Source organism: Leiobunum rupestre, chromosome 4, assembly GCF_980474605.1.
Source record: "Leiobunum rupestre chromosome 4, qqLeiRupe1.1.hap1, whole genome shotgun sequence".
Lineage (NCBI taxonomy): Eukaryota > Metazoa > Arthropoda > Arachnida > Opiliones > Sclerosomatidae > Leiobunum > Leiobunum rupestre.
The window spans coordinates 73,063,725-73,091,154 of record NC_143387.1 but is presented as its reverse complement, the minus strand read 5'-3'; the positions used below and the strand labels follow the sequence as shown (position 1 = coordinate 73,091,154).

The 27,430-nt window shown below is 38.5% G+C and overlaps 2 protein-coding genes across 2 annotated transcripts in view; one reads left to right on the top strand and one right to left on the bottom strand.

Annotated features, from left to right (window-relative positions):
• Positions 1–27,430, bottom strand: part of LOC149948981 (mite group 2 allergen Tyr p 2-like) — a 327,603-nt gene that overhangs the window by 124,301 nt on the left and 175,872 nt on the right. The gene's annotated exons all lie outside the window — the stretch shown is intronic.
• On the top strand, positions 6,454–27,190 carry LOC149948988 (putative fatty acyl-CoA reductase CG5065). Its single transcript, XM_090174206.1, has 11 exons — positions 6,454–6,585; positions 11,267–11,379; positions 12,084–12,200; positions 13,237–13,415; positions 18,873–19,052; positions 20,586–20,763; positions 21,266–21,310; positions 22,484–22,730; positions 23,368–23,609; positions 25,027–25,154; positions 26,413–27,190. Exons 1-11 carry the CDS (start codon positions 6,555–6,557, stop codon positions 26,585–26,587), a joined length of 1,635 nt encoding a protein of 544 aa, XP_090030332.1. The 5' UTR covers positions 6,454–6,554; the 3' UTR covers positions 26,588–27,190.

Below are 27,430 nucleotides of genomic sequence, written 5' to 3'. Positions count from 1 at the left end.
GTATTTAACACTCTCCGCCATAGATGGCACTATAATACAATTTTAAACTATCCAATCAGGGAAGATAATTTTGTATTTTAAATCTCGACAAAACCGTTCTCCACTAAAAACTGAAAACTTTCAACCAATCGTTGAAAATCAAAATTATGACGTCATGTTGCTATCAGAGCGCCATCTACTAACAAATAACGCCATCACCACGTTACCTCGGATGAATTTTACCACTTTAAAGTTGTCTCTGCCCCTTAAAAATTGTAAATCGATCTATACCTATATAGTTTCCCGTTTTTACTGATTTGTGGTGTTTCACTTCGTTTTGAATCGGTCCTTGCAATGTCCACCCTAATTTGGTTTGTTGGGCTACAAAGGACATGGAGGAAGGACGAGGTAAACCTTTCAATTTGGTCCGTAGCTACATTCCCAAAATAATCACCACTTATTAAAATGTCTAAATCAGTGTTCACTTCGGGACCCCTATAGTCATCGGCTAATTGCATTCCCTTTTCATAATGGTTTCGATCTCCCCAATTTCGGCACTATTATTATTTATTCAATATACCGTTAGTGATACATATTTATATATCGTAGGTTACGTGACGATAGTATATCTAATTTGGACTAAACTATGTCTTAAATATTTATTATTTCGTACCGACGTGTATTTTTAGACCTTTTTCCCTTGAAATTTGATATTTTCCGGGTTTAATTTTGGAAAATAACCTTGATAAGACCCGACGTGAAATAGTTGCCTACCATATCTAACCTAACCCAACCTAACCTAACATAACCTAACCCAACCCAACCTGAACTAACCCAACCTAACCTAATCTAACCTAACCCAACCTAACCTAATCTAACCTAACCCAACCTAACCTAACCTAACCCTACCTGAACTAACCTACCCGAAGTGAAAACGAACCAGATTTAAATTTCCCATTCAACTGTATCCCGCCATGTTGGGCTATAAACGAAAATACTTTTCGGTTCAATGGGATTCGGTCAAACGGGATTCGGTCCAATAGTATACAACCTTATCAGTGCAACACAAAAATGGTATTTCAACCGCTATAATTTCTACAAATTCGTGTAGATTTTCAGGCGCGGTTCTTGAAAAGTATTCTTAGGTGGGCCCATACTTCGGGAAATAATAGGGGGTGAGGGAGGAAATCGAATGAGAGAACTTTCATAATTAATTTTTGGGTGGGCACGAGCCCACTGCCCCCCCCCCCCCTAGAACCGCGCCAGGGGACTTTCTCTATTTACTAATCTCAATTTTACTTTTTCACTGAGCCGAGGGATTTTTGTTGCCCACAACATTACCGGAAGCCTCAATTTTCTACGGAGCTCCTCTTTGACAAAACCAAAGACTATATATACGCTTCGCTTACTAGACAGGCGTATTCTATGGCTCAACTTGCATACTGATTGTGGCTCCATCTCGACGCTGGTCAAAATATTATCCCAGCTTTTACAGTGCTACAGAGGTGTTAACAGGTTTTTCCTAGGAACACGCGAAGCGTATATATAGTCTTTGAACAAAACTGATCTGGGACCCCCACAAAGCATGCGCTTGATCGTTTTTCGGTTTTGTGGTTGCGAGGGATTTCTTAACAAGGCGGTCGCGGTTTAGAACAAAGCAAAATTATGTCATTGCATTTAAAGGGACATTCAAGGGAGGTGTGGGGGGTCGGAAGTCGATTCAAAAAACGTCACTGAAACGTCATCGGAGTGGAACTTTGCAAATGCGACGAACGGCGACCGAGGCTACGTTCAGTAGCTTGCAACAAATTAAACGTTTCAGTATTTCGGAACCGGTTTTCTACTGTACGCTTTTTCCATTTCCGGTGTGACGTAGCGTTGCTGAACCGTTGCTGAAACATTTGAACCTGCTCTTCCAGCCGGTTTCTTCGTTGTTAAATGGAACAGTGACGTCACAGCACGCGGGAAGGCTAGCTGCGGACGACACAGCAGACGATATTTTATAAAAATTACAACAATCGTAAAAAAGCGTTCAACAAGACAGGATAAAATGTCTCAACGGAATCAACGCAAACGTAAAACGGTATAAGACAGTTCGCGTATGACGAAATCCAGCGTGGTATTGGTTAGTGTTAGCTGAGCTCGTAGGAAGTTTTAAAATTTAATTAATCTTTATTGAGATTAAGTTTAGTGAACAACAAATGTTCTTCAATATTATTTTCTTTCATATTTGACCTACGACTTTGATTGACAGGATTATTCGAAAACCGTGGCCTCCTAATTTTTTTTCCACGAAAACGGAAGATCATTGATACCCGAGATAGTATCTGCTCGCCGTCTAACTACAACCAATAAATAGCATTCAAATAAAGCCTAAATAAACAGCATTCGTTTTACGCTCACTTTAAATTTTTTTCTGACTAAAGAAATTTTTTTATTTCCATTAAATCTTTAACAATCACCTAGCTGTTATTCGAAAAACATTCATCGTTAAAAAACCAGGTCGACATAATTTATTGTTATTTTTTACGTCACCCTTTTTATTACCTTGACCAACAGCTAGGGTTATGTCTTTAAATGGAGTTTTAAATTGTATATTTATGGTGGATCACCTTAATTCACTCTTCTCCCACTAGGCTTAATTTAAGCTACGGTTAAATGTCGCTAGTTACGTTAAGCGCGAGTTGTTGTAGAAAAGGCTAGTGGTTGTCTTGGCCTTATGTCAAGTTTTAATTGGGAGAGCTTCATTAACTAAATCACACGGACTAAAACATGTCAGATGGGCCTAAGGTGGTGCCTTGAGTATTAGCCTAAGTCATCTAGCGACCTTTAATGGCCGCGTTAGCTATAGCTTGTTGGAAAATAACAAAAGATATCAACGATAACAAGAAAACAATTTATTTGGACTTTGAAACTGGACTTGGACCACTTTACTATTACAAACATTATATTAAAGTCGCCTTTTGGTCGCTACAAAATTTCATCTCTTTTGGTTGAGGACGACAGAGTTGCCAGATAAAAGTGACGTGCCGCAGCCAAAAAGAAATAAAACTAGCCCAAAATAAATAAAACTAGCCCAAATAGAGATAAAACTAGCCCAAAATAAATAAAACTAGTCCAAAAAGAAATAAAACTAGCCCAAAAATAAATCAAACTAGCCCAAAATAAATAAAACTAGCCCAAAATAAATAAAACTAGCCCAGAAATAAAACTAGCCCTAAAAGAAATAAAACTAGCCCAAATAGAAAAAAATAGCCCAAAAAGAAATCAAACTAGCCCAAAAAAATAAAACTAGCCCAGAAATAAAACCAGCCCAAATAGAAATAAAACTAGCCCAAAATAAATAAAACTAGCCCAAAAAGAAATAAAACTAGCCCAAAAAGAAATCAAAATAGCCCAAAATAAATAAAACTAGCCCAGAAATAAAACTAGCCCTAAAAGAAATAAAACTAGCCCAAATAGAAAAAAAATAGCCCAAAAAAATAAAACTAGCCCAGAAATAAAACTAGCCCTAAAAGAAATAAAACCAGCCCAAATAGAAATAAAACTAGCCTAAAAAAAATAAAACTAGCCCAAAAAGAAATAAAACTAGCCCAAAATAAAGAAAACTAGCCCAGAAATAAAACTAGCCCTAAAAGAAATAAAACCAGCCCAAATAGAAATAAAACTAGCCCAAAAGAAATAAAACTAGCCCAAAAAGAAATAAAACTAGCCCAAATAATCCGCCCACCGTTGAAAATGTTTTTTTTTTAAATAGCATAAAATCCCGCCCATATTATAGCCAAGTTTTATCTAGAAAAATTACCTTATATAAATGATAGCGATACCAGAACCATAATTTAAATTTTAAGAAATATTTTAGATCGTACAAAATTATTTATTCCACAAGGATACAGATTACTGCGCTAATGAAGCGTATGACATTATACAACATACTAAATAATACGATACAATGTTTAACCTAAAACTTTTGAAGTAAAAGTATTAGAAATATTTCCAAACTGAAGTTATATAGTATCGAAGTCCAAAAATAATCGAATTTTCTAGAACATTATAATAAATTATCGTACTAAATAGTACCAGAAGTAAATGAATCGAAGTTTTCGAAATAGCGCTCAGAGTCGGAGGGCGTTTTACTTATGATGAGAAAGCCGAGTCAAATAAAAGCTAATTTCCATCCCCGTCTTTTGACGCGATAAATTGCACTTGAGAATTGTGGGTATAGCTATTTCTATGCATAAAAAATAGTTTCTTAAAAACAAAAACGCGTTTTTTTTGGGCCTAGGAGCGCGCAAAATTTCAAATTCGAGGTCAAAATGTAACTTCATAAGGAAACCGCATCCAACATGGGGAGTATAGCAGTCTGATAACTTCGGTTCATTTACTTTTGATAGTACGCGAATGAAATTATAGTTCAGTGAAAATCGAAAGGTAATATTATCGAATTGTACTATAACTATAGTACGGTTGGCAATGCTGTGTGACCGTTATATTTGGTCTTACTCTAAGAAAACATCGGTCCCGGGAGTATAATCCGGTGGCCGAGCCTGGGCCGGGTGCCCCGGGTGGTTGGGAAACCGCGTGAAGGTGGTATTTCCAACTACGTCACGCTCGTTTCCTCAACTCGGCTCTAGCAGCCAGCCAGCCAATACAATACCGAAACTTTCCAGGAAATTTCCACCACCTGCACTAGAAAAACCCTACAATAGCTTATAATACCACTTAATTTCCCGCATCTAACAAAGAACATTTAAAAATGCATACACATTTACAGAAAAATATTTTTAACACAATTATTTTAAAGTAAAAAAACTCGTACAAATTATTATAAACACTAATTATATACACAATTTTCATTGAAGCCAACGTTTTGCAGTACACTATAAAAACTTTTATTATTATATACAAAATATACAAAAAGTATATATTGTATACTTTGTATATAATAATTAAAGTTTTTATAGTGTACTGCAAAACGTTGGCTTCAATGAAAATTGTGAATGTTTATACACTAGTCTGGAGTCTCAAGATAACACACTAACGACGTCGTAAGTATATAAATGTAAAAATTGTCATTGTTTTTACAGTTGTAGCGCGTATTTATTAAATGCTTAATCTATTCCCTTTAAAGGGCCCAGAATCATTTGAAAAATTCAGCTAGCCAATTAGCGGTGAAATTGCAAGCCCTTCAAACCACCCGAGCCAGCGGCTCCCTGCCCTTACCGCTAACCCCAGCAAGTTTTTATGCAAATGTCTAATTCTCTTTAACCAGCAGGGAGTAGTTCCGAGTTTTCACCCAAATACGACTAATCAAATTTTGGTATAGGGTGTATTCTCGTGACGTCATCATCGCTGTAGTGGAAGGCTAGTGTCCTCCCCCTTTCCCCCATAACTATCTACCTTAGAGCAATGGCCGCCATCTTCTCGTGAATACGACCTATTTTTCAAATTTAATCAATTTGGTGGTTCTTTAAGCCTTGGCATAGTTGAATAGAAATTAAGACAGTTAATTCAAACAAGATAATTTATTAAAGGAAGTATGAATAGTCTTGAATATTGAGGGTAGTAATTGGGTGGCGATAATTTAATTTCATATCTTCTTGAACGAATCATCTTCCACTCAGCAAGGAGAAACTCCGTCGGAACGGTAGGAATAAGCCTTTTCAGTTGACATAGGGCCACGTAGCGGCTAACGTGAGAAATTCGTAGAATTTTCAGCCTCAGTAATTGAACAGCGCCCCTATAGGACAAAATCATTAAATTCGTTGATCCGCAATGAAACCTCCTATTTGTATGTTTAATTAGCCTGTTTCAGTGTATACAGAGCCACGTAGCGGCCAACGTGAGAAGCTCGTAAACTGGTCGATTTTCGTCTGCTCAGCGGAGGCTTTTGTGTTTTATTATAAAATGCGGCACTTTATGAACTTCAGGCGTTGGCCGCTACGTGGCTCTGTGTACGCCGGAAATGATAATATACAATCTAAGATTCGCCTGATATATCTATCATAAACGAAACTTCTAGTTAAAACAATACAAAGTGCGAAACGTTGTACACCGTAAATATAATCAGAGTAAATACGCGTGATATTATTCCGAGCGATTAAGCGTCTTGTTATTCGAAAGAAATTTGACGTTCAAAAAACATAAATGTCGAAATAAATGATGGAAATTTATGGCATCGTAGCTAGAAAACTGTTACCTTGACCAACAGATAGAGTTTATAACGTATAGATAATTGATAAGATAAGAATAATAAGTAAATAAATCATTTTTTCAATCGTCAGCCATTGGCTTTGAAAGCTCCGCCCACCGTTTTCGTCCCGTAATTTACACTTTTGACATGGAGTGACTAGTGCTCCCTTGAATTTGTTTGAAAAGTAATTCGAAGGATCCAATCTTGCAAAAAAAGCCCTTGATTCCCCCCCCCCCTCCCCCGGATTTTAACCTTCGAATGGACGTGGCGAATACGCGAACGTATTTGGCGAGTTGAACGAGTTAGTTTGGACCACTCCGTTTGGGTTCTTGGTTGTGTTCGCGTCTTGAGTCCGAAACTGAAATCAGTTCTCGTTTGTGCAATGTCGACGATCACGGAGAAAGTTGATTTAGGTGAGCTTGAAATTTTCGAAATTATTAATTTAATATTAGCGTATCCTAATTGTTTTCCATTAATTTTTTGAAATTACTATTAGCGTAACTGATATTTTAATTAAAATATGATTTAAAAATATTATAATATTAGCGAATCGGATATTTCCATTTAAACAATGATTTATTTCGGTGTATCTCCAATACTTTACCTAAATGTTGATGGAAAATAAAAAATTTAATTTACGATAAAATGTAATATTTGTTTACCACTCCAATTATTTTCATTTAAAAATTATTAATTCAATATTTGCAACCCCAAAACTATATTTATTTAAAATTATTTGAAATATTGATAATTAGGTATTATATTATTTTAATTATATTCATTGGAATGATTGCGATTGCAACTTAAATTTTCATCGTATTATAATTCTTTTCATTTCGAAATTATTGAAAATATAATGATTGAATGCCATTTTAACTTAGAAATATAAATTGCCTTTTAATTTACGGGTATAAAATTGCAATATCAAAACTAGTTGTTAAAGTAATCAGTTGTTGGGATAACATTCAAGGTCAATATTTAAATTTTTTGGAAGGAAATTTATTTATTCTTTTTCAATTTAAAATCTTTAGCTAAGAATTGACGCTCAGTTTTCCCCAAAAATTTAATATCTTTATTAAATACAAATTGAATACCTTCTGTAACAGTAATTGTTTTTCAACCAAAAATATTTATTTTTATTTTTCGAATAGCGAGATAAATTTTATGTGAAATTAAATATAAATTAAATTCTTAGAAGGCGGGAATTTTAGTTATTATTAAAAATTCACGGTAATTTATAAGATATTTTTTTATGAAATTTCTTTGGGAATTTCTGGGTGTTAACATACGTTGATAACTATATTCCATAAGTGTGCCAGTAAGTAATATATGAAATATAGTATATTTAGCTTTGGCAAAATTTAAATGGGTCTAGAGATATTTCTGGCTAATATATATTTCAATATACAAGTCTAAAATCATAAAATTACCGGAAATTAATAAGTTGAAGTTCCCAGAGGGGAAAGCTAAGCTGCTATAAATTTTAAACGGTACAAACCATTAGTGCGAGCCGCATATGGAGTGGCCAGGGCCGTAGCTAGGGCCGTGCGCGCGATAGGGTATAGGGGCGCCACAATTGGCCAATATTATTATATTAGGGGCGCCAAAATTGCAGCACGCCCCTGGCGCTATTTTCTCTAGCTACGGCCCTGAGAGTGGCGTAAAATTGACGCTATACTCAACTTGTTATTTAATCTATAATTAGGCCGAATGACTTATCCCACAAAAAGTGTGGTGGTCTTTCTAGGAATGGCTGTTTCAAAATATCGTCTGCTAACACGCGTTTACGACTTCTTCGTAACGTAACTAGCGCCAATCACACCCGGTGGTAGAAATTTTTAATGTCTTGATCCATCAGAAATATGGAACACGCATTTCAGAAGCGCGTGATAGGGAACTGTCACACTTACGCGAAAACGTAATTATGGACTTACGGCGTAACTAAAGAGGTGACTAGGTCATCGAAAATCTTCCCGGTTCGAAAGATAAAAAACATCTTTTTCACTTTCGTTTTTGTTTGCCAACTGGGCGTGAAATACCGCAACTGTTAAACAATGAATATTTCCAATTTTTTTGAAATGGAGGCCGAATAATTAGTTTTGCTAGACCCGACTTGATGCATCGAAGACTTTTTATCAATACGTTTCGTTCATTTTCTTGGATTTTTTTTACCACTATCTTGGTTATGTAAACGCCGTGTTGTTATAAGATGAAGCTTTTCCCAAAGGTTATTTCGTCGGAACTGGGTTTGTATTGAGGGTGGGTGGGCTAGAATCGAAACAAAAGTTTAGTAGCCTCTTTCATTTTGGCCCGATCGAAGGTGTTTCGTACGAGGTGTTATTGTTCAAATCAGTTTTAATCTCTTTCTTTCGCTAAATAGTTAAAGAAATGATGAAGGGTTAAACATTGTGTTCTAAGTAGGCCATTGTTAAAGCAGTAACCCGTTTTTCAGTCAGTGTTCAGTCTGATTTCTCGGCTAATGAATGTCTCGTTACTCTCGTAGTTATCGTTAGGTTGCTAAAAACATAAGTTTATAATACGCTACTCTCTTCATTAGTCAAATCGATAAGAAATGTTCATCAATTGATCAATTACAAAAAAAAATTGCCTTGATATCGATTGGCCAGCCATAAGTGGAGAGCCTGCATCGGTATCGATTTGCTTTATCGGAAAATATTTCCATCGATATCGATATACCGTATCGTTAAAAATATTTCCATAACTATAAAGTAATGGCAGTGTGACGTCACGGCACGAAACCCATATTTTTTATAAAAAAAAATGGCGACAGGAGACATGACATGGCGACCATGGTCAAAGCTACGGAGTGCCATTACTCTATCGATTTACCGAATCCTCAAAAAAAAATTTGCACCGCAATCGAGTGGTCATATCGGTAAAAGTCGATATCGATTTAGCATCTTTGTATAAAATATCCTTATTAATGAATACATATCCTTACGCGGAGTATTTTTTACAATTTGCATGGGTAGGCGGCATATTTAGTATATTTCGTAGTTTCGTGGGAAATCGCTCACATTTGAAACTGCGTAGAGCAGGGTTGTGCATTTTGTGTTTCTAAAATACTATTTTGCATTTTGTGGGTTTGATATGTGGAAAAACATTTTCAAATTGTTTATACTCTTGTGCCATCATCGCAGCTCTTGTAGAGAAAGTTCGTCTGATATTTACTCGCAGGTATTATTTCGCTTTATTTCCCACGTAATTATTATTAATTACGAGCTACTAATTAATAATTATAATTACTTTTTATTTATTAATATTTACAAACTAACTAATAATAATATTATTTTACATTGAGTTTTGGAGAAAGTATGTGGCATTACTAATTTAACATATTATACTTATTTATGATGGGTAGATCGCTAACATTGGCAACTGTGTAGAGATAGTTTCATTTTTATGGCGGAGATGGATACTTTTTCTAGAACGATTAATTTTATATACTTCTGGGCCTACTCATTTTTAATATTTTTGATGGGAAATACGCTCCCATTCGAAACTAGAGATCGGTTAGTTTTAATGATGGATACTTAACTCGTCGGAAAGTTTTATGTACTTCTGGGATCACTAATTATTTTCTTTTTTGGTGGGAAAGTCGCTCTCTTTGGGAACTCTGTAGATGTTGTTTAATTTTAACGACCCAGATGGGGATAAGTCTCTCGTCAGAATTTTATATACTTCTGGGCTTAGTCATTTTTCATATTTTACTTATTTTACGTTAATGAACCCTTAATACAACATTTCGATCTGAAATTTAAAAATATTTATCTCTAAAGAGAATATAAACCTCGTACCCTAGATTCGAATTGTGAGAGCTTTGCGATTGACGGTTTTGTAACGGTCGCTGTCATAGTCCTATCACAGCCAAATTTGATGACGCCTTGTTGCGCCTACAGCGCGTCATCAAAGTTGGCCGTAGTCTTATCTATAGTTGGTTGCCATGGTAACTATGTAGCTAGTTTTTTCTGAGTTCCGGTAGTTGGTGGTTACAGGGCAGTGCTTAGGGGGTGGCGAGCCGGGCGGTCGCCCAGGGCCGCTAAAATTTTCCCATGGGGATGTATATACCGGAGGGCCGCTACACTAACAATGTCAGTTTCGCCCATGCATTTCGCCCGGGGCCGCGAGACCTCTAAGCACGGCCGTGGGTAGTTAAACGTTATGGACCAAAGAATTTAGACCCCAGGAATGGAAACTGCAGCTCCATCTAGTATAATTTGCTTGTCTCTAGCCTCCAAAGGCAAACCTAGGTTGACGGGCTTATTTCCGGTTCTATTTATTCGCCTAGCCGGAAGCTCTCCCGTCAACATTAACGGTTTTCCTTTCGATTCCTGCGGTCTATATTCTTTGTATGGACTAACCCACGAGGCAGCTATTTCGAATCTAGGGTACGAGCTGTTTATTTGCTATCTTCGCTATCTCACCGAAAGACGTGATATTTCAATGATATACGCTTCTTATTCTTGCTCATTAAAATGTCTTTCTTTGAAATTAAAGTGGTTTATCCTCGCGTAAAATCATTCTCAAGTTTTTTTTTAAATTGGCCAAAATTTCCCAGATCCTTGGCTGTTGTACTCTTGGAAATCACTAATTGAGATTTAAATTTGGAAAAACTTGACTTAGAAAAATGTCGTTTATGAAGTTCGCCGGTACGCCGCGAAGGAACTTGGCGCTAGGTGCGTGCCCGCGTTTGAAAGTCAGGAATTCCTTAAACCAGAAGCTATACCATTAAAGTGAAACTTGTACCTTCGGTGGCTAGAAGCATCACGTCTGAAAATATATCTCCCATCAAATAGTATTAGAAAATCACTCATATTTTTCTTCCCAGATGTATTTCGAAAATAATAATAATCAGATAGGCCTAAGGTGGTGCCTTGGGTATTAGCCTAAGTCATCCGCGCGACTTTTAAAGCCATTAATTCAGATGACCAGGTTACAACGCGTAGGAGGAAGTAGTGGCAAGCCCTTCATGCCACGCGAGCCAATTGTTGTTGTTTGACAAAAGTGGCCATCACTGGGTCCTGGTCTTTCGGCCTTACAATTGTTTAAAAGCCTATTTTTTATTCGTAACAGGTCGAAACGACAGTAACAACAATTCCTTTGACCAAGAGAAAGATTCCAGAATCGCCGCGTTTTTCGCTGGACGCAAAGTTTTCGTGACGGGGGCGTCAGGATTCCTTGGGAAGGTGAGTTCACCACGAATAGGCGCTTCAATAAAAGCTCTCTCCGACCAACCTGCTGAATAAATTTCCTGTTGGTCGGTTACCACATTCGCTAAAACAGCTCTGTAAAGCGTTGACGCAAAAATCGTGGTTAGGCCAGTTGCACGTCGATGGAAAAAAATCTCAGTTTAGGCCTAACGGATTTTTTTGCTCTATTGGAAACCAGGCCTCGCGAGGACTATAGGCTTAGAGCTTAGAAAAGTTAGCGCCATCTACTTTAATACTTGTCAACTTAATGTGTGAAGAAATAGCGGATGAATTTTGAATATCGATGTTCTTTAAAGGGAATAGAACCTCCAACGCCTTCTTTATGGCCCCATCAAATTCCTTTATTCCGTTCCCAATCAGCGATTATCAGCGCCGCAGTTGTGGAAAGCCATGGGAGGCAGCGGAAAATATTGGAACCCCCGGAGGGCGACAGAAATAACAGAGGTTATATTCCCTTTAACTGAAACGTTCAGCTTTTATATCGATTTAAAACTCAAGTCGGTAGGCCGCGATACTTCTGAGCAAAGTTTAAGCTAGGCACGAAGCTTATTTCAAGAGTAGCCTGTCATGTGGCAATATTTCGTAGCAAATCGACGAATGTGTTTTATTGAAGCGCCTATTTTATCTCTTCAAAATCTCCCAAAACAGAGGTTGAACCTCTTCTATTCCGATAACTGCAGGTTCTGATCGAGAAACTACTCCGATGTTGCTCAGGCGTAGACGCTATCTACTTGCTGTTGAGACCCAAGAAAGGTCAGACGCCGAAACAAAGACTGGAAACCCTGCTCAATTCCAAGGTAGGTTGAAATGTACTCTCCAGAAAGACCGGTTACGTACGGGGAAAGTTTTTATATCGCGATCGCGGTAAAAAATGGCAGAAACGCTAGCGGAAAAAAATATAACATGTTTTTTTAATTTATAAAATTCACCTTGCAAATGGCGTGGGTTTATTGAATGGTGGATAGATTCACACTAGCAACATTTTTGCGGTCCGTAATTTATATTTCACCTGGGCCCGGGCCCTCTCCAGGCGGCCCTGTTGACTAACGTAAGTGGCATACGGAAAAATGTTAATGCTAATTTTCTTACCAGTCCTTTTCTCGACACTGACACTTAACAGCTTAGCCTTGAATTTGCAATTGAAACTGAAGCAGTACTTGGTAATAGTATATTTGAACACTAGGGGACTCTGTGCTGAACTAAACTTTGATCGCGCGTATAACTTTAGACAAAACGTCATAAATTTTTATTTAAATGGCCACCTTTTTAAAGGAAATAAGTCGCTGGATGGACTTGGCCCTAAGGTGGTGCCTTGGGTATTACCTTATTATTATATTTCTCAGTAGTTGAGGTATTATTTTTAAAGTATTACGAGTAATTTCCCAAGCCTCTTAAAGCTAGAAATCTCGGCAACTTTTCGACGAGCGTGTGTTTATAGAATAAGGATAGGAAACAGAAAAGTGTTCTCTAACGATGTTCGACCAGTTGATGGATGCAGTCGCGCAATGCGCGCAATCCTTTCAAGGATTCCGCGCCAATTCTATCTCGCATAGAGAAGGAAAAACTTCAACTTTCAATTGGAAAAACCTTTTATAAATACGATTTGGGGAAGTGAAAACCCGAAGGTTTAGAACGCGCGAATTTATTACTTGTCAAATGTATTGTCCCCTCCTCAACTTAATAACCCTTCATTTTCGACAAAGGCAAAACGATTTTGCGATTTCTGAAAGATGACGGTTACGAAACCCGTTGCCTTATTTCGCGCATTCAACGAAACATTCCGCGATAGACTGGTGAAATTACAATTTGTGGTTTTCACTTTTTTTTTCGTAGTTGTTCGAAAGGGTCAAGAACGAACAGGGACCGGATGTCTTCAAGAAGCTGTACGTCGTCGGCGGGGACATGACGCAGTTGGGCCTGGGCATCGAACAGAGTGACCTTGACCTCTTGGTGCGTGACGTATCCGTCGTTTTCCATTCAGCCGCCACCGTCAGATTTGACGAGCCAATGAGGTAATGGTCCTTGACCTTTTTACTCGTAAATTACACCAAGACACTCTTTCTAACTTAGGAAGAATGAGTATGAGACGATTTTGAATTTTCTTTTGCAATCCCCCGAATCAAATCAGTCCGGTATATCATTAGTTCCCTTAAACTGCCGTTGAAGTGCCAACTGGTGATAGCCCCCCCCCCCCTCTCATGCTGTAGGCTAACTAGACCATGCTCGCTGCAGATCGTCACAATATTGTCATTTTTCCTAAATATAAATAAGTACATTCTTACAATTTAGTGATGCGAAATACCCGAGTATTATTAACGCAGGGTTAATACATAAATACCCAAGTGTTTATAAACACCATTAATATCTTTGTTAAATAATTAACAGTACGGTAATTGAAAAACAAACAAACATATCAAATTACGCTCGTATTAAGTTTTCATTGTTAACTTTTTTTACAAATGTTACATAGTAACAATAACGTATGAGAACTATTAAATATAATTTATTCATTTTCTTCACGATCACTTGAAAGTTCAGCCACTGCTGGCCCTGGCTATCTAATATATATCTCCTCTGACTCGTCATCATGACTATTTTATTACTAGGCTTAACAGTAACATGAGCAATTAGGATTAAAACATTTCTTGATATGCATTGTCATTTTGTTGACATGAGAATATAACACCTTTATTTTAATCTCTGAATAATTTCCAGGCTAGACCCGTTTTCTTCACCATTTCGATAAACTAGCGGTCATAAAGTTAAGAACTAAAATAAAACTGAATTTCAAATTTATTTTCCCCAAATTGCCCTGCCTAATAAGCCCAAAACAAACAGATAGCTCCACTCGACCCGATACTAACCAACTACCCGACTTACAACACTATACATTCTTAATTACACTTGTTAGTTCACAAAGGTGCCAATTCGTTGCGATTACTTACTTCTAGAATCCCTGCCGGTGGGTTCCAATAGTAATGGGACCTGATTGCATATTGATCACATCGAATAATTTATCTTGAAGGTTATATAATTCGTGTACTTCTTCATATCCCTAAATACATAAATCAATAAATTATCTTCATATCAATGGCGTCGTCGTGAGGTGGGGGGTGGGGGGAGGGGGGGGGATACGCCCTTGTCCATTACCAGATTTTTTTTATCTCTTGCATTGGAAGTATTCCAAACATATTGGTTATATGCTTAGCAATCCTCATCTTCTCTTTACCAGGGAATCACCACGGATTTTAATAAAATGGGGTTTTTCGTCAAACGTCAGTTTATTTTCAACGGTTAATTGAAATGTATTGCTTATTGTTTTTGAGAAATTTTAGACCTTCAATAGTGGTTTGGGAGCAAACAAAATTGTATTGCTAACGTAAATTTCAAAAGTGAACACGGTATTGACATTGTCCTAGTGAAAATCAGCCCTTAAGATTTTAAGTTGACGTTTTTTTAATAATAATCGGCTAGCAGCGTTGCCAGATTTTTCTGACCAAATTATTGTACAAAGGATAAAAAATTATAGCACAAAAATGGAAACTATGGTACCAATATAAAATAGTATTACTTTTCTTGATGGGGAGTGGATTTAGTCCGTATCGATACTATCGTCCATGGAAATCGGAAAAACTAACTAGAATGATTTTTGAAATTGTGTCGCGCGCGACGATTAGAAATACCGATTTCTATGGTATTGACTATCGAGTGATCTGGCAACACTTGAAAGAAGGCTTAATATTTCGTCGCCTGAAAGCAACGTAACTTTAAAGGGAATATAACCTCAGGTATTTGGTGTGGAACACCAACGCTTGCAACTCTGGCCGCTCTTGCCTTCGGCTTTAAAAATGTTTGGCGCCACTGTACAGGGACATTTGAAAAATTGAAGGGGTCTTCCGTAAAGATTGCTTTGCAGGTTATATTCCCTTTAACTATACTTAAATTAATTAATATAAAGTTACGTGGTTTTTGCTTTCAGGTGACGATTTTATGTATAGTTTAGTTAATAAGAAATTCTTATTATTTTTGTAGTAGAAATAATGTAAATATAAAAGTAGTACCATTATAGTACAATAGGTTGTAAATATGGTACATTTTGGTACTAAATAGTACGCTCTCAAAATAATAGTACAATTTATAATATAATGCAAAATTATGGTATTTGTACCATAATTATAGTACCTATCGCAACGCTGTCGGCTAGGCTAGTACCCAAGTCAGATAGTGACTTTTAATTCAGGTGGGTGGGTTAAGTGCGTAGGAGGGTGGTGAGCACTGGTGGCAAGCCACGGCTCTCTCGCGGTTGCCGTTAAGCTCAAGTTATGGAAAGAGGAGAGAACTTGCAAACTCTAGGCGGAAGGAGTTGTTGCAAGCTGAAAACGGACCCGGCTCTTCTCGCTGTGAGGCAAAAGTGCTAAGTACTCCTCTTGGTTGGAAATTAGTACCTCATGACCATTCATTCTCTTTCCTATTTCCTGAAACTCGCGAGGGCCATAGTGATATTCAAACGATCGGGTAGTCCTTTAACACGTATCAAGCCTTGGGATAATAGGTATCACCATAAGTAACTCCATAACTAAGTATGACAGTTCCTATTCTGCCTATTTTCTTTACGGATCTGTTTTTAACACCGATACTCTAGCCCAGCTTCGTTTTGGACTCGCAACCAAACTAAGTAGTATATTCTCCTCCTTGGTAGTAGTATGTTATCCTCCTGGGTAGAAGTATGTTATCCTCCTGGGTAGAAGTATGTTATCCTCCTGGGTAGAAGTATGTTATCCTCCTGGGTAGAAGTATGTTATCCTCCTGGGTAGAAGTATGTTATCCTCCTGGGTAGAAGTATGTTATCCTCCTGGGTAGAAGTATGTTATCCTCCTGGGTAGAAGTATGTTATCCTCCTGGGTAGAAGTATGTTATCGTCCTGGGTAGAAGTATGTTATCGTCCTGGGTAGAAGTATGTTATCGTCCTGGGTAGAAGTATGTTATCGTCCTGGGTAGAAGTATGTTATCGTCCTGGGTAGAAGTATGTTATCGTCCTGGGTAGAAGTATGTTATCGTCCTGGGTAGAAGTATGTTATCGTCCTGGGTAGAAGTATGTTATCGTCCTGGGTAGAAGTATGTTATCGTCCTGGGTAGAAGTATGTTATCGTCCTGGGTAGAAGTATGTTATCGTCCTGGGTAGAAGTATGTTATCGTCCTGGGTAGAAGTATGTTATCGTCCTGGGTAGAAGTATGTTATCGTCCTGGGTAGAAGTATGTTATCGTCCTGGGTAGAAGTATGTTATCGTCCTGGGTAGAAGTATGTTATCGTCCTGGGTAGAAGTATGTTATCGTCCTGGGTAGAAGTATGTTATCGTCCTGGGTAGAAGTATGTTATCGTCCTGGGTAGAAGTATGTTATCGTCCTGGGTAGAAGTATGTTATCGTCCTGGGTAGAAGTATGTTATCGTCCTGGGTAGAAGTATGTTATCGTCCTGGGTAGAAGTATGTTATCGTCCTGGGTAGAAGTATGTTATCGTCCTGGGTAGAAGTATGTTATCGTCCTGGGTAGAAGTATGTTATCGTCCTGGGTAGAAGTATGTTATCGTCCTGGGTAGAAGTATGTTATCGTCCTGGGTAGAAGTATGTTATCGTCCTGGGTAGAAGTATGTTATCGTCCTGGGTAGAAGTATGTTATCGTCCTGGGTAGAAGTATGTTATCGTCCTGGGTAGAAGTATGTTATCGTCCTGGGTAGAAGTATGTTATCGTCCTGGGTAGAAGTATGTTATCGTCCTGGGTAGAAGTATGTTATCGTCCTGGGTAGAAGTATGTTATCGTCCTGGGTAGAAGTATGTTATCGTCCTGGGTAGAAGTATGTTATCGTCCTGGGTAGAAGTATGTTATCGTCCTGGGTAGAAGTATGTTATCGTCCTGGGTAGAAGTGTGTTATCGTCCTGGGTAGAAGTGTGTTATCGTCCTGGGTAGAAGTGTGTTATCGTCCTGGGTAGAAGTGTGTTATCGTCCTGGGTAGAAGTGTGTTATCGTCCTGGGTAGAAGTGTGTTATCGTCCTGGGTAGAAGTGTGTTATCGTCCTGGGTAGAAGTGTGTTATCGTCCTGGGTAGAAGTGTGTTATCGTCCTGGGTAGAAGTATGTTATCGTCCTGGGTAGAAGTATGTTATCGTCCTGGGTAGAAGTATGTTATCGTCCTGGGTAGAAGTATGTTATCGTCCTGGGTAGAAGTATGTTATCGTCCTGGGTAGAAGTATGTTATATCGTCCTGGGTAGAAGTATGTTATATCGTCCTGGGTAGAAGTATGTTATATCGTCCTGGGTAGAAGTATGTTATATCGTCCTGGGTAGAAGTATGTTATATCGTCCTGGGTAGAAGTATGTTATATCGTCCTGGGTAGAAGTATGTTATATCGTCCTGGGTAGAAGTATGTTATATCGTCCTGGGTAGAAGTATGTTATATCGTCCTGGGTAGAAGTATGTTATATCGTCCTGGGTAGAAGTATGTTATATCGTCCTGGGTAGAAGTATGTTATATCGTCCTGGGTAGAAGTATGTTATATCGTCCTGGGTAGAAGTATGTTATATCGTCCTGGGTAGAAGTATGTTATATCGTCCTGGGTAGAAGTATGTTATATCGTCCTGGGTAGAAGTATGTTATATCGTCCTGGGTAGAAGTATGTTATATCGTCCTGGGTAGAAGTATGTTATATCGTCCTGGGTAGAAGTATGTTATATCGTCCTGGGTAGAAGTATGTTATATCGTCCTGGGTAGAAGTATGTTATATCGTCCTGGGTAGAAGTATGTTATATCGTCCTGGGTAGAAGTATGTTATATCGTCCTGGGTAGAAGTATGTTATATCGTCCTGGGTAGAAGTATGTTATATCGTCCTGGGTAGAAGTATGTTATATCGTCCTGGGTAGAAGTATGTTATATCGTCCTGGGTAGAAGTATGTTATATCGTCCTGGGTAGAAGTATGTTATATCGTCCTGGGTAGAAGTATGTTATATCGTCCTGGGTAGAAGTATGTTATATCGTCCTGGGTAGAAGTATGTTATATCGTATCGTCTTTGGTAGTAGTGCATAATCGTCTAGGATGTATTTAGACGCTAGGGGGATCTGTGCTTAGCTAAACCTTGATAGCTCAATAACTCTAAAAATCAGTTCGGTGATAATTTTTTCTAATGGTCATATCTACTTGTTATTTTGTTATTCTTACGCAGTGTAAAATTTTAAATGGTACGTGGTTAAGAAAAGTAATAAGAGCGTGTAATTTTGTTGACGGGAAAATCGCAGCACTAGAATCCGCGTCGAACCGGCGAAGGGATTTGTTTCATTTGTACCTGCCTACATAAATACGCCTCTCTTCAAAGATATTAAATATTTCTGGCTTTATGTATCTGCACTTTAGAGCTACTAGCGAAAGTACGACTAGAACTTAAAAGTATTGAGCGTTTATTGTGATTTCTTGAACAGAGTGGCTGTGGACATGAACGTCTTGGGAACCCGGAGAATAATCCAGCTGTGCCAAAAGCTGCCCCTGCTGGAAGCGCTCATCCACGTGTCGACCGCCTACGCCAACTGCGACAAGCACGAAGTGGACGAAGTGGTCTACCCGATGCCTTACACGCCCCAGGCCATCATCGACACCGTCGAGTAAGACTATTTTACGTACTTCGCAAATTACGTCACGCTGTAAAAAGAGTCCAGTAAAAGCACGGTTGTTCAAACTGCCTTTAAGGGGGAGGGGTTTATCGTTCGAAAGTTATTGACAGGAATCTATACTTCTACTTGGAATGCTTATCCTGCCTTATTGCGTATGGTAAGATAACTCTGACGGCTTTGGCCCCGCCTACGAGAGAAAAAATCCCCTCTACGCGCGCTCCCCTCTCACGTTGTTGTTTAAGTTATCATAGTAACGTCAAAAAAACCGTCAGCCACATCGAGACGAAAATCTGTCGCGATAAGCATTCCTAGTAGAGATATGGATTCCTGTTATTGAAGATAGAGAGCACACGCTCGTCAACCAAGATTTTGGAATTAAGTCCGTGTGCGAAATGCGCGTGCCAATAAAGTATTGAAAAGCTTAAAACTCTTGAGGCTGAGTAAAAATCTACTTTTATTTTTTGTTTTATGTTATGGAAACCGCTATTATTTCAAGATACACTACTTGTAATTTAATAGTTTTTCTCATTTACAATTATATTAGTTTTCGAGATTTAAAAAATTAAGACTTAATTTTGAATGTAATTTAATTTCAAGTTTTATTTCGTGTATTCAAGAATATTTATTCATACTTAGGGCTGAAAGACTATGTTGATATGTAGTTTCGCCTTACACGATAGTAGGTAAAACGTTACCAGAGTGCCTTTTAATAACGTCGGAAAACGTCAGCTGTAGGGAACCAATGCGATAACAGAGCTGATTTAACTTCTTAATGAAGTAGTCTTCCCTTAAAGGGGAACGGCCAAGCTTTTCCAAATATGGCCTTATTTCCGTATCAAAAGATTAACAAGATAACACGTACCTTTTTTGTCTTGAAAAAATAGCTTTTGGCCCAAAAAGTTGAAACGAAAAATAACGCCAGGTGTTTGGGTTTGAATTTTCCCCGCCATCTTAGGGGCTGCCGCCAGCGCCCCTAACCCCGTATGAGCGATTTGCGAACTATCCTAACTTTTAAAATCGGGCAATTTAGGCTTAGGTCTCTTATAACTGGAATGCGCCGCGCGTGCAAGACATATTTTTTGCGTCTTCAGCTTTTACGTTGTTTTTCGGTCTTACCGACTTCTCACCAGGTGTCGCGGCGGACGCGCGCTTTTCGATTTCCCGAAATTTCTTAAATTTATTAAAAATTAATCACTCAATATTTTTTGATGCGGTTTTCGCCATAAATTTTAGTTTTTAATGGGCTATAGGGCTATCTAACTGGTTAAAGCTTGACCGTTCCCTTTTAAGCTTGGGAGACTGGCAGATAAGGCTAAGTAACAGACGAGGCTACGATGTAGAGTAGGCGAGTCTTCGCAACATAAGTAAATTTCCCCCCACTGTGTCACGATTGATATATTGTTACTCCGCTACGAGGCGCAGTTCAACAAGCCAGATTTATTTACATGACGTCATTTGTGAAAGTACCCTTGGAGAATTCTTCGACGTTTCAATGCGCTAATCCCGTTTTGTCCCTTACCCAAGATGGATGGATGACGCCTTGCTAGAGAACGTCACGCCGACACTGCTGGGCAACCGACCCAACACGTACACCTTCACCAAGGCCTTGGCCGAGGACATGCTGGTGGACGAAGCCGGAAGTCTTCCCGTCGCCATCATCAGGCCTTCCATCGTCACAGCGGCCTGGAAGGAGCCTTTCCCCGTAAGATGGCACCACAAGCCTATTTAATTTAGTTCCATAAGTTTGCCAGTTGACAGATGCATTGAATCGGTATTTGATATACCGTTGCACCCGGGATATCACGCTTTTGATACCCCTTTTCGCAGTTTTAACGCCATTAGAGGTCGACTTTTGAATACCCGAATTCGTATCAGATGGCGCCAACAGTCTGAAACGTAGAATTTTAAAATTTTATATAAACATTGCAAGTTGGGTACGTTCAGTTAAGAAAATCCATGACGAATCGATCGCTTGATTTCTGTTTGATGAGGTTTTAGATTGTTTCCCTGTAAACGATTTGAGAATTTGTGTTAGTCGAAGAGCGCGTTATTGCCCCTAATGACTTAGCAGCTTGAACTACACCCAAAATGTGTGGTCGTTCCAGAAATGGCTTTCACGCGGTTGATAGGGAACTGACACTTATGTGAAACATAATTTTCCGCTGGCGGATGAACTTACTAATTGGTTTTATTTTTTCGATCAGGGCTGGGTCGATAACGTGAACGGACCAACTGGCCTTCTAACTGCCGTAAGTAATTGCTATTAAGAGTGCATGCTGGTACCTAGGAGCTACAAACTCAAGGAGAACGCAGCTAGCCTTTAAACACGCTAACGCAGTGTTGTATGCAAATTTCATTGGACGAGCCTTTACGCTGAACGTTTTACGGAAAGGGGGAAGACAAATTCCGACGGCAGTAGGCGCTAAAGCGTCTAACCAATGAAAACTGTACGAAAGAAAATGAACGATTTTTGACGGGTTGCGTTCTCCTTGTGTGCTGGGGTGCTGTGTATGAAATGTCACTACAAAGTATGCGAGGATGGGTTTGCAATCTACGTTCCATATTCTTAGATCACTGAATGCATCCTTGTTAGTTACTTTGCCGTATAAATATGAAATTGAAATTGAACTGATCGAAGCAACAGAGACCAATCAAAAAGATATCCCCATGTTTCCATGACGTGTTCTTTTTCGAAATTTGTTGGAATAGTTGAGAAATTAGTTGAAATGAGCAAGGCGTCGGTAATACTACTATATTTACTATTTTATTGTAATTTAATATAGTATATTAACATTAAATTTGATATTACATTATTAAAAATTAAGAATATAATTCAAAGAAATTGTGCTCAATATTTAGAATGTAAACAATGTATAAATATTTATAAACAATCATTTATTAGTACAAATTTTTAATAATTTAAATTTGAAGACTTTTCTAGTCTTATTTCAGACAACAGAGGTCGCCGCAAAATGTGTAGTAGGCGCGGCCAGAAAATAAGTAGATCAAGCCACCACATCCCAATGATATGTTTGTTTGTTGCTTCGATTGGTTTTCGCACGTGTGTGACTAACACACAGGTCCGGACTGGCTCGGCTAGAGACTGAAGAGGGTCCCCTTACCTGGCGGTGTGGGGGTATTGAATAAAAATTTTAATGGTTATTTATAGGACAACAAATAACGCTTAAAATGTATTAGATTCTACGTGCACCTTAATTTGAAACGTTAAAGGACCTTTAGGAAAAATGTATTATAAGCAATTTGAGCCCCCTTCAGGTATGGGGCCCTCAGTTATCGCCGACGTGGCCAGTCCGGTCCTGCATAGTTCCTAGTTACGATTAAGGTCCTACTTCTCTACTACGGTCTATTTTATGTACTTCCGTTCTTATCCGATTTGTGAACGTTTGGTCTTCCTGGTGCAGATTTCGAAGGGAGTCGTCAGGTCCGTGATGTTGGACGGAAAATGCGACGCCGATTTTATCCCAGTGGACATCGCCATTGACTTGATGTTAGCTGTCGCTTGGCACACGGCCACGAGGAAACCTAACAATCTGATGGTCTACAACTGCACTTCCGGTTGCGTCAACGCCCTCAGTTGGACTCTCATCAGGGATTTCTCGCTGCCCCTCATTTGGAAGTTTCCAAGCGGACATTTCTATCGAGTTCCGGGTAAAGATTGTTCCCTTTTTACGACATGTGTCAGATTTATAGCCCGGTGTACCCGGTAAGATTTAAACCACACCACCGGAGGTCTGTCATCATTATGCCCTACGCCAGCGTCCACAGACCCGGACAGGCGGCAAAACCAGCATGGGTAGCAGAACCCCACTACTGATGGTCGCGCCCTTGACGCAAGCCACTCAACCCAGCAGAAGGCGCAGCAATGGGTCGACCAGCCCCCACTTCGCACACAGCAGTGGGAATAAGAGTGGATGCTCTGGCAACGCCTGCCGGCACCCTACCTACGACAATAATATATTCGGGTGAACAGAGAATGTGGCTCCAGCTATGGCTTCTGTTTTCATGATTCCCGGAAGATATTCTCCGCCTACACGGCCAGAGAGAGACTACGTGTTCGTGTCTTACACTTAACGGCAGAAAAATAAAAATTCAACACGAGGAAAGGTGGGGGCGTAGTTTTTCTCCCGGGAATCATTAAGCGAACACGGAGCTGCCCACATTATCTGGACACATTCTTGGTTTAAACCTTATCGTATTGAAATCGCCAAAGATCGTTACCACATTGGCTACTGCTACCGATCTTATTTCGTCTTGGCTCGTCACTAATTTGATCGTTTCCCGACAGGTGGCAGCACGCAAACGAACCGGTTCGTTCACAATATCGCCATTATGTACCACCACTACTTGCCGGCTGCTGCCATGGACATCGTCAAGTGGGCGACGGGCAAGAAACCCAAAATGGTCAAGCTTTACCAGAAGATCCACAAAGCCTTCGCTTCGCTGGAGTACTTCACATTGAACGAATGGAAATTTCACTGCAAGAATGTCTTGGCGCTCACCGACGAACTAAATACCGTCGACCGAGAAGTAAGAAAATAAGGCCATAAATTCTTCTTTTACCACCACTGCCTGATGTTCCCAAATCAGGGTTACAATCCATACTTAAGTCCTTTTAAATAACTTAAAGAAGAATATTCTATATATTCCAATTATTAGACCCTTCTCTTTGCTTATAGCAGAGCTCTTGGCAGCACTTTAGCTAGCTAGTTTAATTTTTGAGTGGAGCAAAGTACATGATGATGAAATACTTAGTTTGGACAAAAGTATACTATTTCGCTGGATAATTTTCCTCTGACACCAATGCTTATTGAAAATTTGAACGCTTTCATTATAAAAATTGTCGCTTACTTCCGCGAAATAATGACGAATTATTTAATCGGAACGTATTCAGCAACCGTAAACAAAAATTATTATTTTGTCAATTTCAAAACTTAAATGTTTTACCGCAGCGCCCCTCCAAACTCACTTCATACCAGAAAATAAAATAGGTATCTAACAAGACGTACGATGGTCAGAATACACACAATCCTCCTGATGCGTTAAGTTTGTTTGGCTATACACACCAACCTTCAACGCCGGTCACATAAGTATGGCCGTGGATAATATTGGTTATTTGCACTTATGCTTATCACACTTATTTTTACTCTAATGAAAATCTGACTTAAATTAAGGAACGTTATGTAGACTTTTAGGCGAAAATATAAAACCGTGAAAATTGGGGTCTCTCAAATTACCCTGGAAACTATACTTAAATTTAATATTTACTGATATAACCGAAGGTGTAGATTCGCTGAATCCTAACCAAACCAAAAATATTATTTTTAACGTTATCGGACTTTTATTTTAAGTAAAATATCTACCACACAAAGCGAAACCACCGAAAATAGTAAATTGGGCATTTGCCCCACTTCTAGGTTTCCGATTTCAAAAATGTATGAAAGGCTATCGATGCCGAGGTATGTACATTCGAACGAGATATCATTGACTTTTCTAGACCTAACTGTTGAAGAGAGATATGCGCTGCATCGGCGGCATCGGCTACACTGTACGTGAAACTAACACACACAAATCCTTAGGATTGTGTGTAAAAAACACTTGACTGTAGAGGAAAAAGTTATCTTTTCAGTCGTGTTTACGCTGTACGTTTAAATATATTTACTTTTAAGCCTCACAAAATTTATTTCGCGTAGCACTAAGTCGCGACATTTTTTCCCTTTTTGAGAACCAGAATAATGTTTGGCATCCATTTTTTGGGTTTATTATTATTAATAATAATAATAACCAGCTAGGCTAATACCCAAGACACCACCTTAGGCCCAAGTCATCGAGGGACTTTTAATGCCTTTAAAAAGGTGGCCGGGTTACAATGGAAGCCCCATTAAAGTGTTTTAAGGTCTGGTAATGATTCCAAATATACTAATAAAACGGTCGTTTTTTCTTCCAGGTTTTTAATTTCGACATCCGCGAATTAGAGTGGTACGATTATTTGGAAACGTATATGCTGGGAATTAGACAGTTCATCCTCAAGGAGGACAATTCCACCATTCCAGTTGCCAGAAAACATATGCAAAGGTAATATAAGTTTTATTTAAAAAAATAAATATAATGTCTAATTGCGTTCAGTAGCGATAGTAGCTCAAGCTACAAAGTAGTACACACGAGCCTTGGAAAACAATTAGATTTTTTTCAACATAGCTTGATAGTATTTTTGTTGCAGCGGGGAAGAATCGTTCAATCGCATTTCTCTTTTTCGTGTACCCTGCTTCAGAAGTAAGTTCACACCATTGAGTTGGAAATATTAATCTAGAGGTCCAATCAAAACGTCGGATTTCAGTATTTCGCGAAACAAGTTTTTAAAAATAAGAATACTGTCGTCTGCTCCCATCGGCATCCCAAATGACGAGAAAACGTTATCATTCTACCCGTGGCGCCGTCTATCTCTCAATGGTTCGTTCAAATAAGACGCGTTTTCAAGCAAAAAGATTTTTTTTCTTCAAAATAATGGATGGCGCCACGGGTCATATGATAACGTTTGCTCGTCATTTTAGAGCAGACGGCACATTCGTATTTTTCAAAAACTTGTTTCGCGGGGAGCAGATTTGATTGGATCTCTAGATTAATATTCCCAACTCAATGGTTCACACGAGCCTTAGAAAACTACTGGTATTTAACTGGATGGCTTGAATCTTTGAATGAAGCGGGATACATGAAAACGAAGTATTAAGACTGGACTAAAATTGTTGTAGTATTGTCCAATAACTTTCATTCTTCGTGCACCCTAGTGTAGCGCAAAAATTGCAAGTAAATAATTCATCCATCAGAATTACACGCGGAACCCCCTTCATAATGTTTCTCGCAAACCATAGCAGTCGAACCAGCTATACAAAAGGTATCTTTGCATCTCTTTTAGTCACACAATAACTGAAATCGGAAAATGACCAGTTAGTTAGTAGCTAAAACCTACAATAACTATTTTTTTACAATTTTATTGGTATCTTGAGGTTAAAAAAGGGTGGCGAGGGCAAAGTTCCAAAAAGCAACGCAAAAAGGTTCTTCGGGTAGTTATTACAAACAAAGCAGTAGTTTTTCTAGATTTTGTGATAAATCAGGACACACGAAGCGGAAAAAACGATTTGACGATATTGCTGCAATGCTACATAGCTCGTAAGGTTCATGTTTACAATTTCATCATAGTGTACTGTGCTGTAGTACAAAAAGTCGTGGACCAGCCCTAAGGAATACTAATTAAGGGCTCGTTTGAAAGGAAATAGATTAAAAGAGCTAGTTTTAAACTCAATATTGAAACGTTTTCCGAATTTGCTTTTTTCAGAATGTATTGGACTGGTCAAGTAACGAACGTGGCGATCGCTTTGGTGCTGTGGAAATTCGTGTTACTCAGGTCCCAAACAGTACGGAGCGTATCGTGGCTAGGCATTCAATCGTTAATCAGACTATGCAACTCTTTGCCTCTTGGTTCCTTGTGGCCCGTAAGAGCAACATCTTAGTCCGAAAGCGCGTACATCCGGGAAATTAATTCCATATTCGAATCACGGATTTATACTTATTTATCAAAGAACGAGATGGCGCTGTATACGGCGTTAACCCAAACCCATTCCATCATGATTTTCTATTTCCACTTCTAATATTTTTTCTATCCGAAACATTTTATTTAGATGCCCAGTATTGGTTGAAAATTAATTTTCGAATCTTTTTAATTAGGCTAAATTTTAATTTCTTGACTTTTAAAAAAACATTTATTGGACCTATATTGTCGGAGTTTTAAAATTTTTAATTTGTTTTCACGAATAAGTTTTTTCAAAATTTTGGGCTTTATTTTCGCTACCACCTCCCTTTCAATATATACTTAAACGTTATCAACCGTTCATGATATCCCACTTCTCATTATTAGTTAATTATAATGAATGTTAATAAGTATGGCCTGAGCTCAAGTTTAAAGAAGCCGGTAAGGCTAACCTGCTGATCTGTTTTGTAGGCCTAGTCAGTTTATATTTTTTCGATTTGTTTCTTGTTAACAACTTGAAGCTTTTTTTGTATATTTCATTTTTTATTTCCGTATTATCCCAAAATAAAGTTTTCCAATTTTTGTACTTTTTTTAGTGTTTTTATTACCTACAACTTTGATAATGCCCCTAGCCATCTTGTTTGTTTTAGATAGCCAAAGCTTCTGTTAAACGGGATGGAAGAAGTGTGAAACTAGTTACTGCACCGTAAATACGGAACTTTATACTTCATTTTAACTGTCGTCTTTAAAGAAAAACTAAGGGACTATTTACACAAGAAAACATTTCAGCGGGTAAAAATAGATGGTACAATTAATTCCAACAACT

Excerpts from the sequence above, each read along its gene's own strand:
- LOC149948988 (XM_090174206.1), top strand. The coding sequence starts at position 6,555 with ATGTCGACGATCACGGAGAAAGTTGATTTAG. Across the intron at positions 21,311-22,483 it reads CAACTGGCCTTCTAACTGCC|ATTTCGAAGGGAGTCGTCAG; the intron begins GTAAGTAATTGC and ends TTCCTGGTGCAG. Across the intron at positions 22,731-23,367 it reads ACATTTCTATCGAGTTCCGG|GTGGCAGCACGCAAACGAAC; the intron begins GTAAAGATTGTT and ends GTTTCCCGACAG.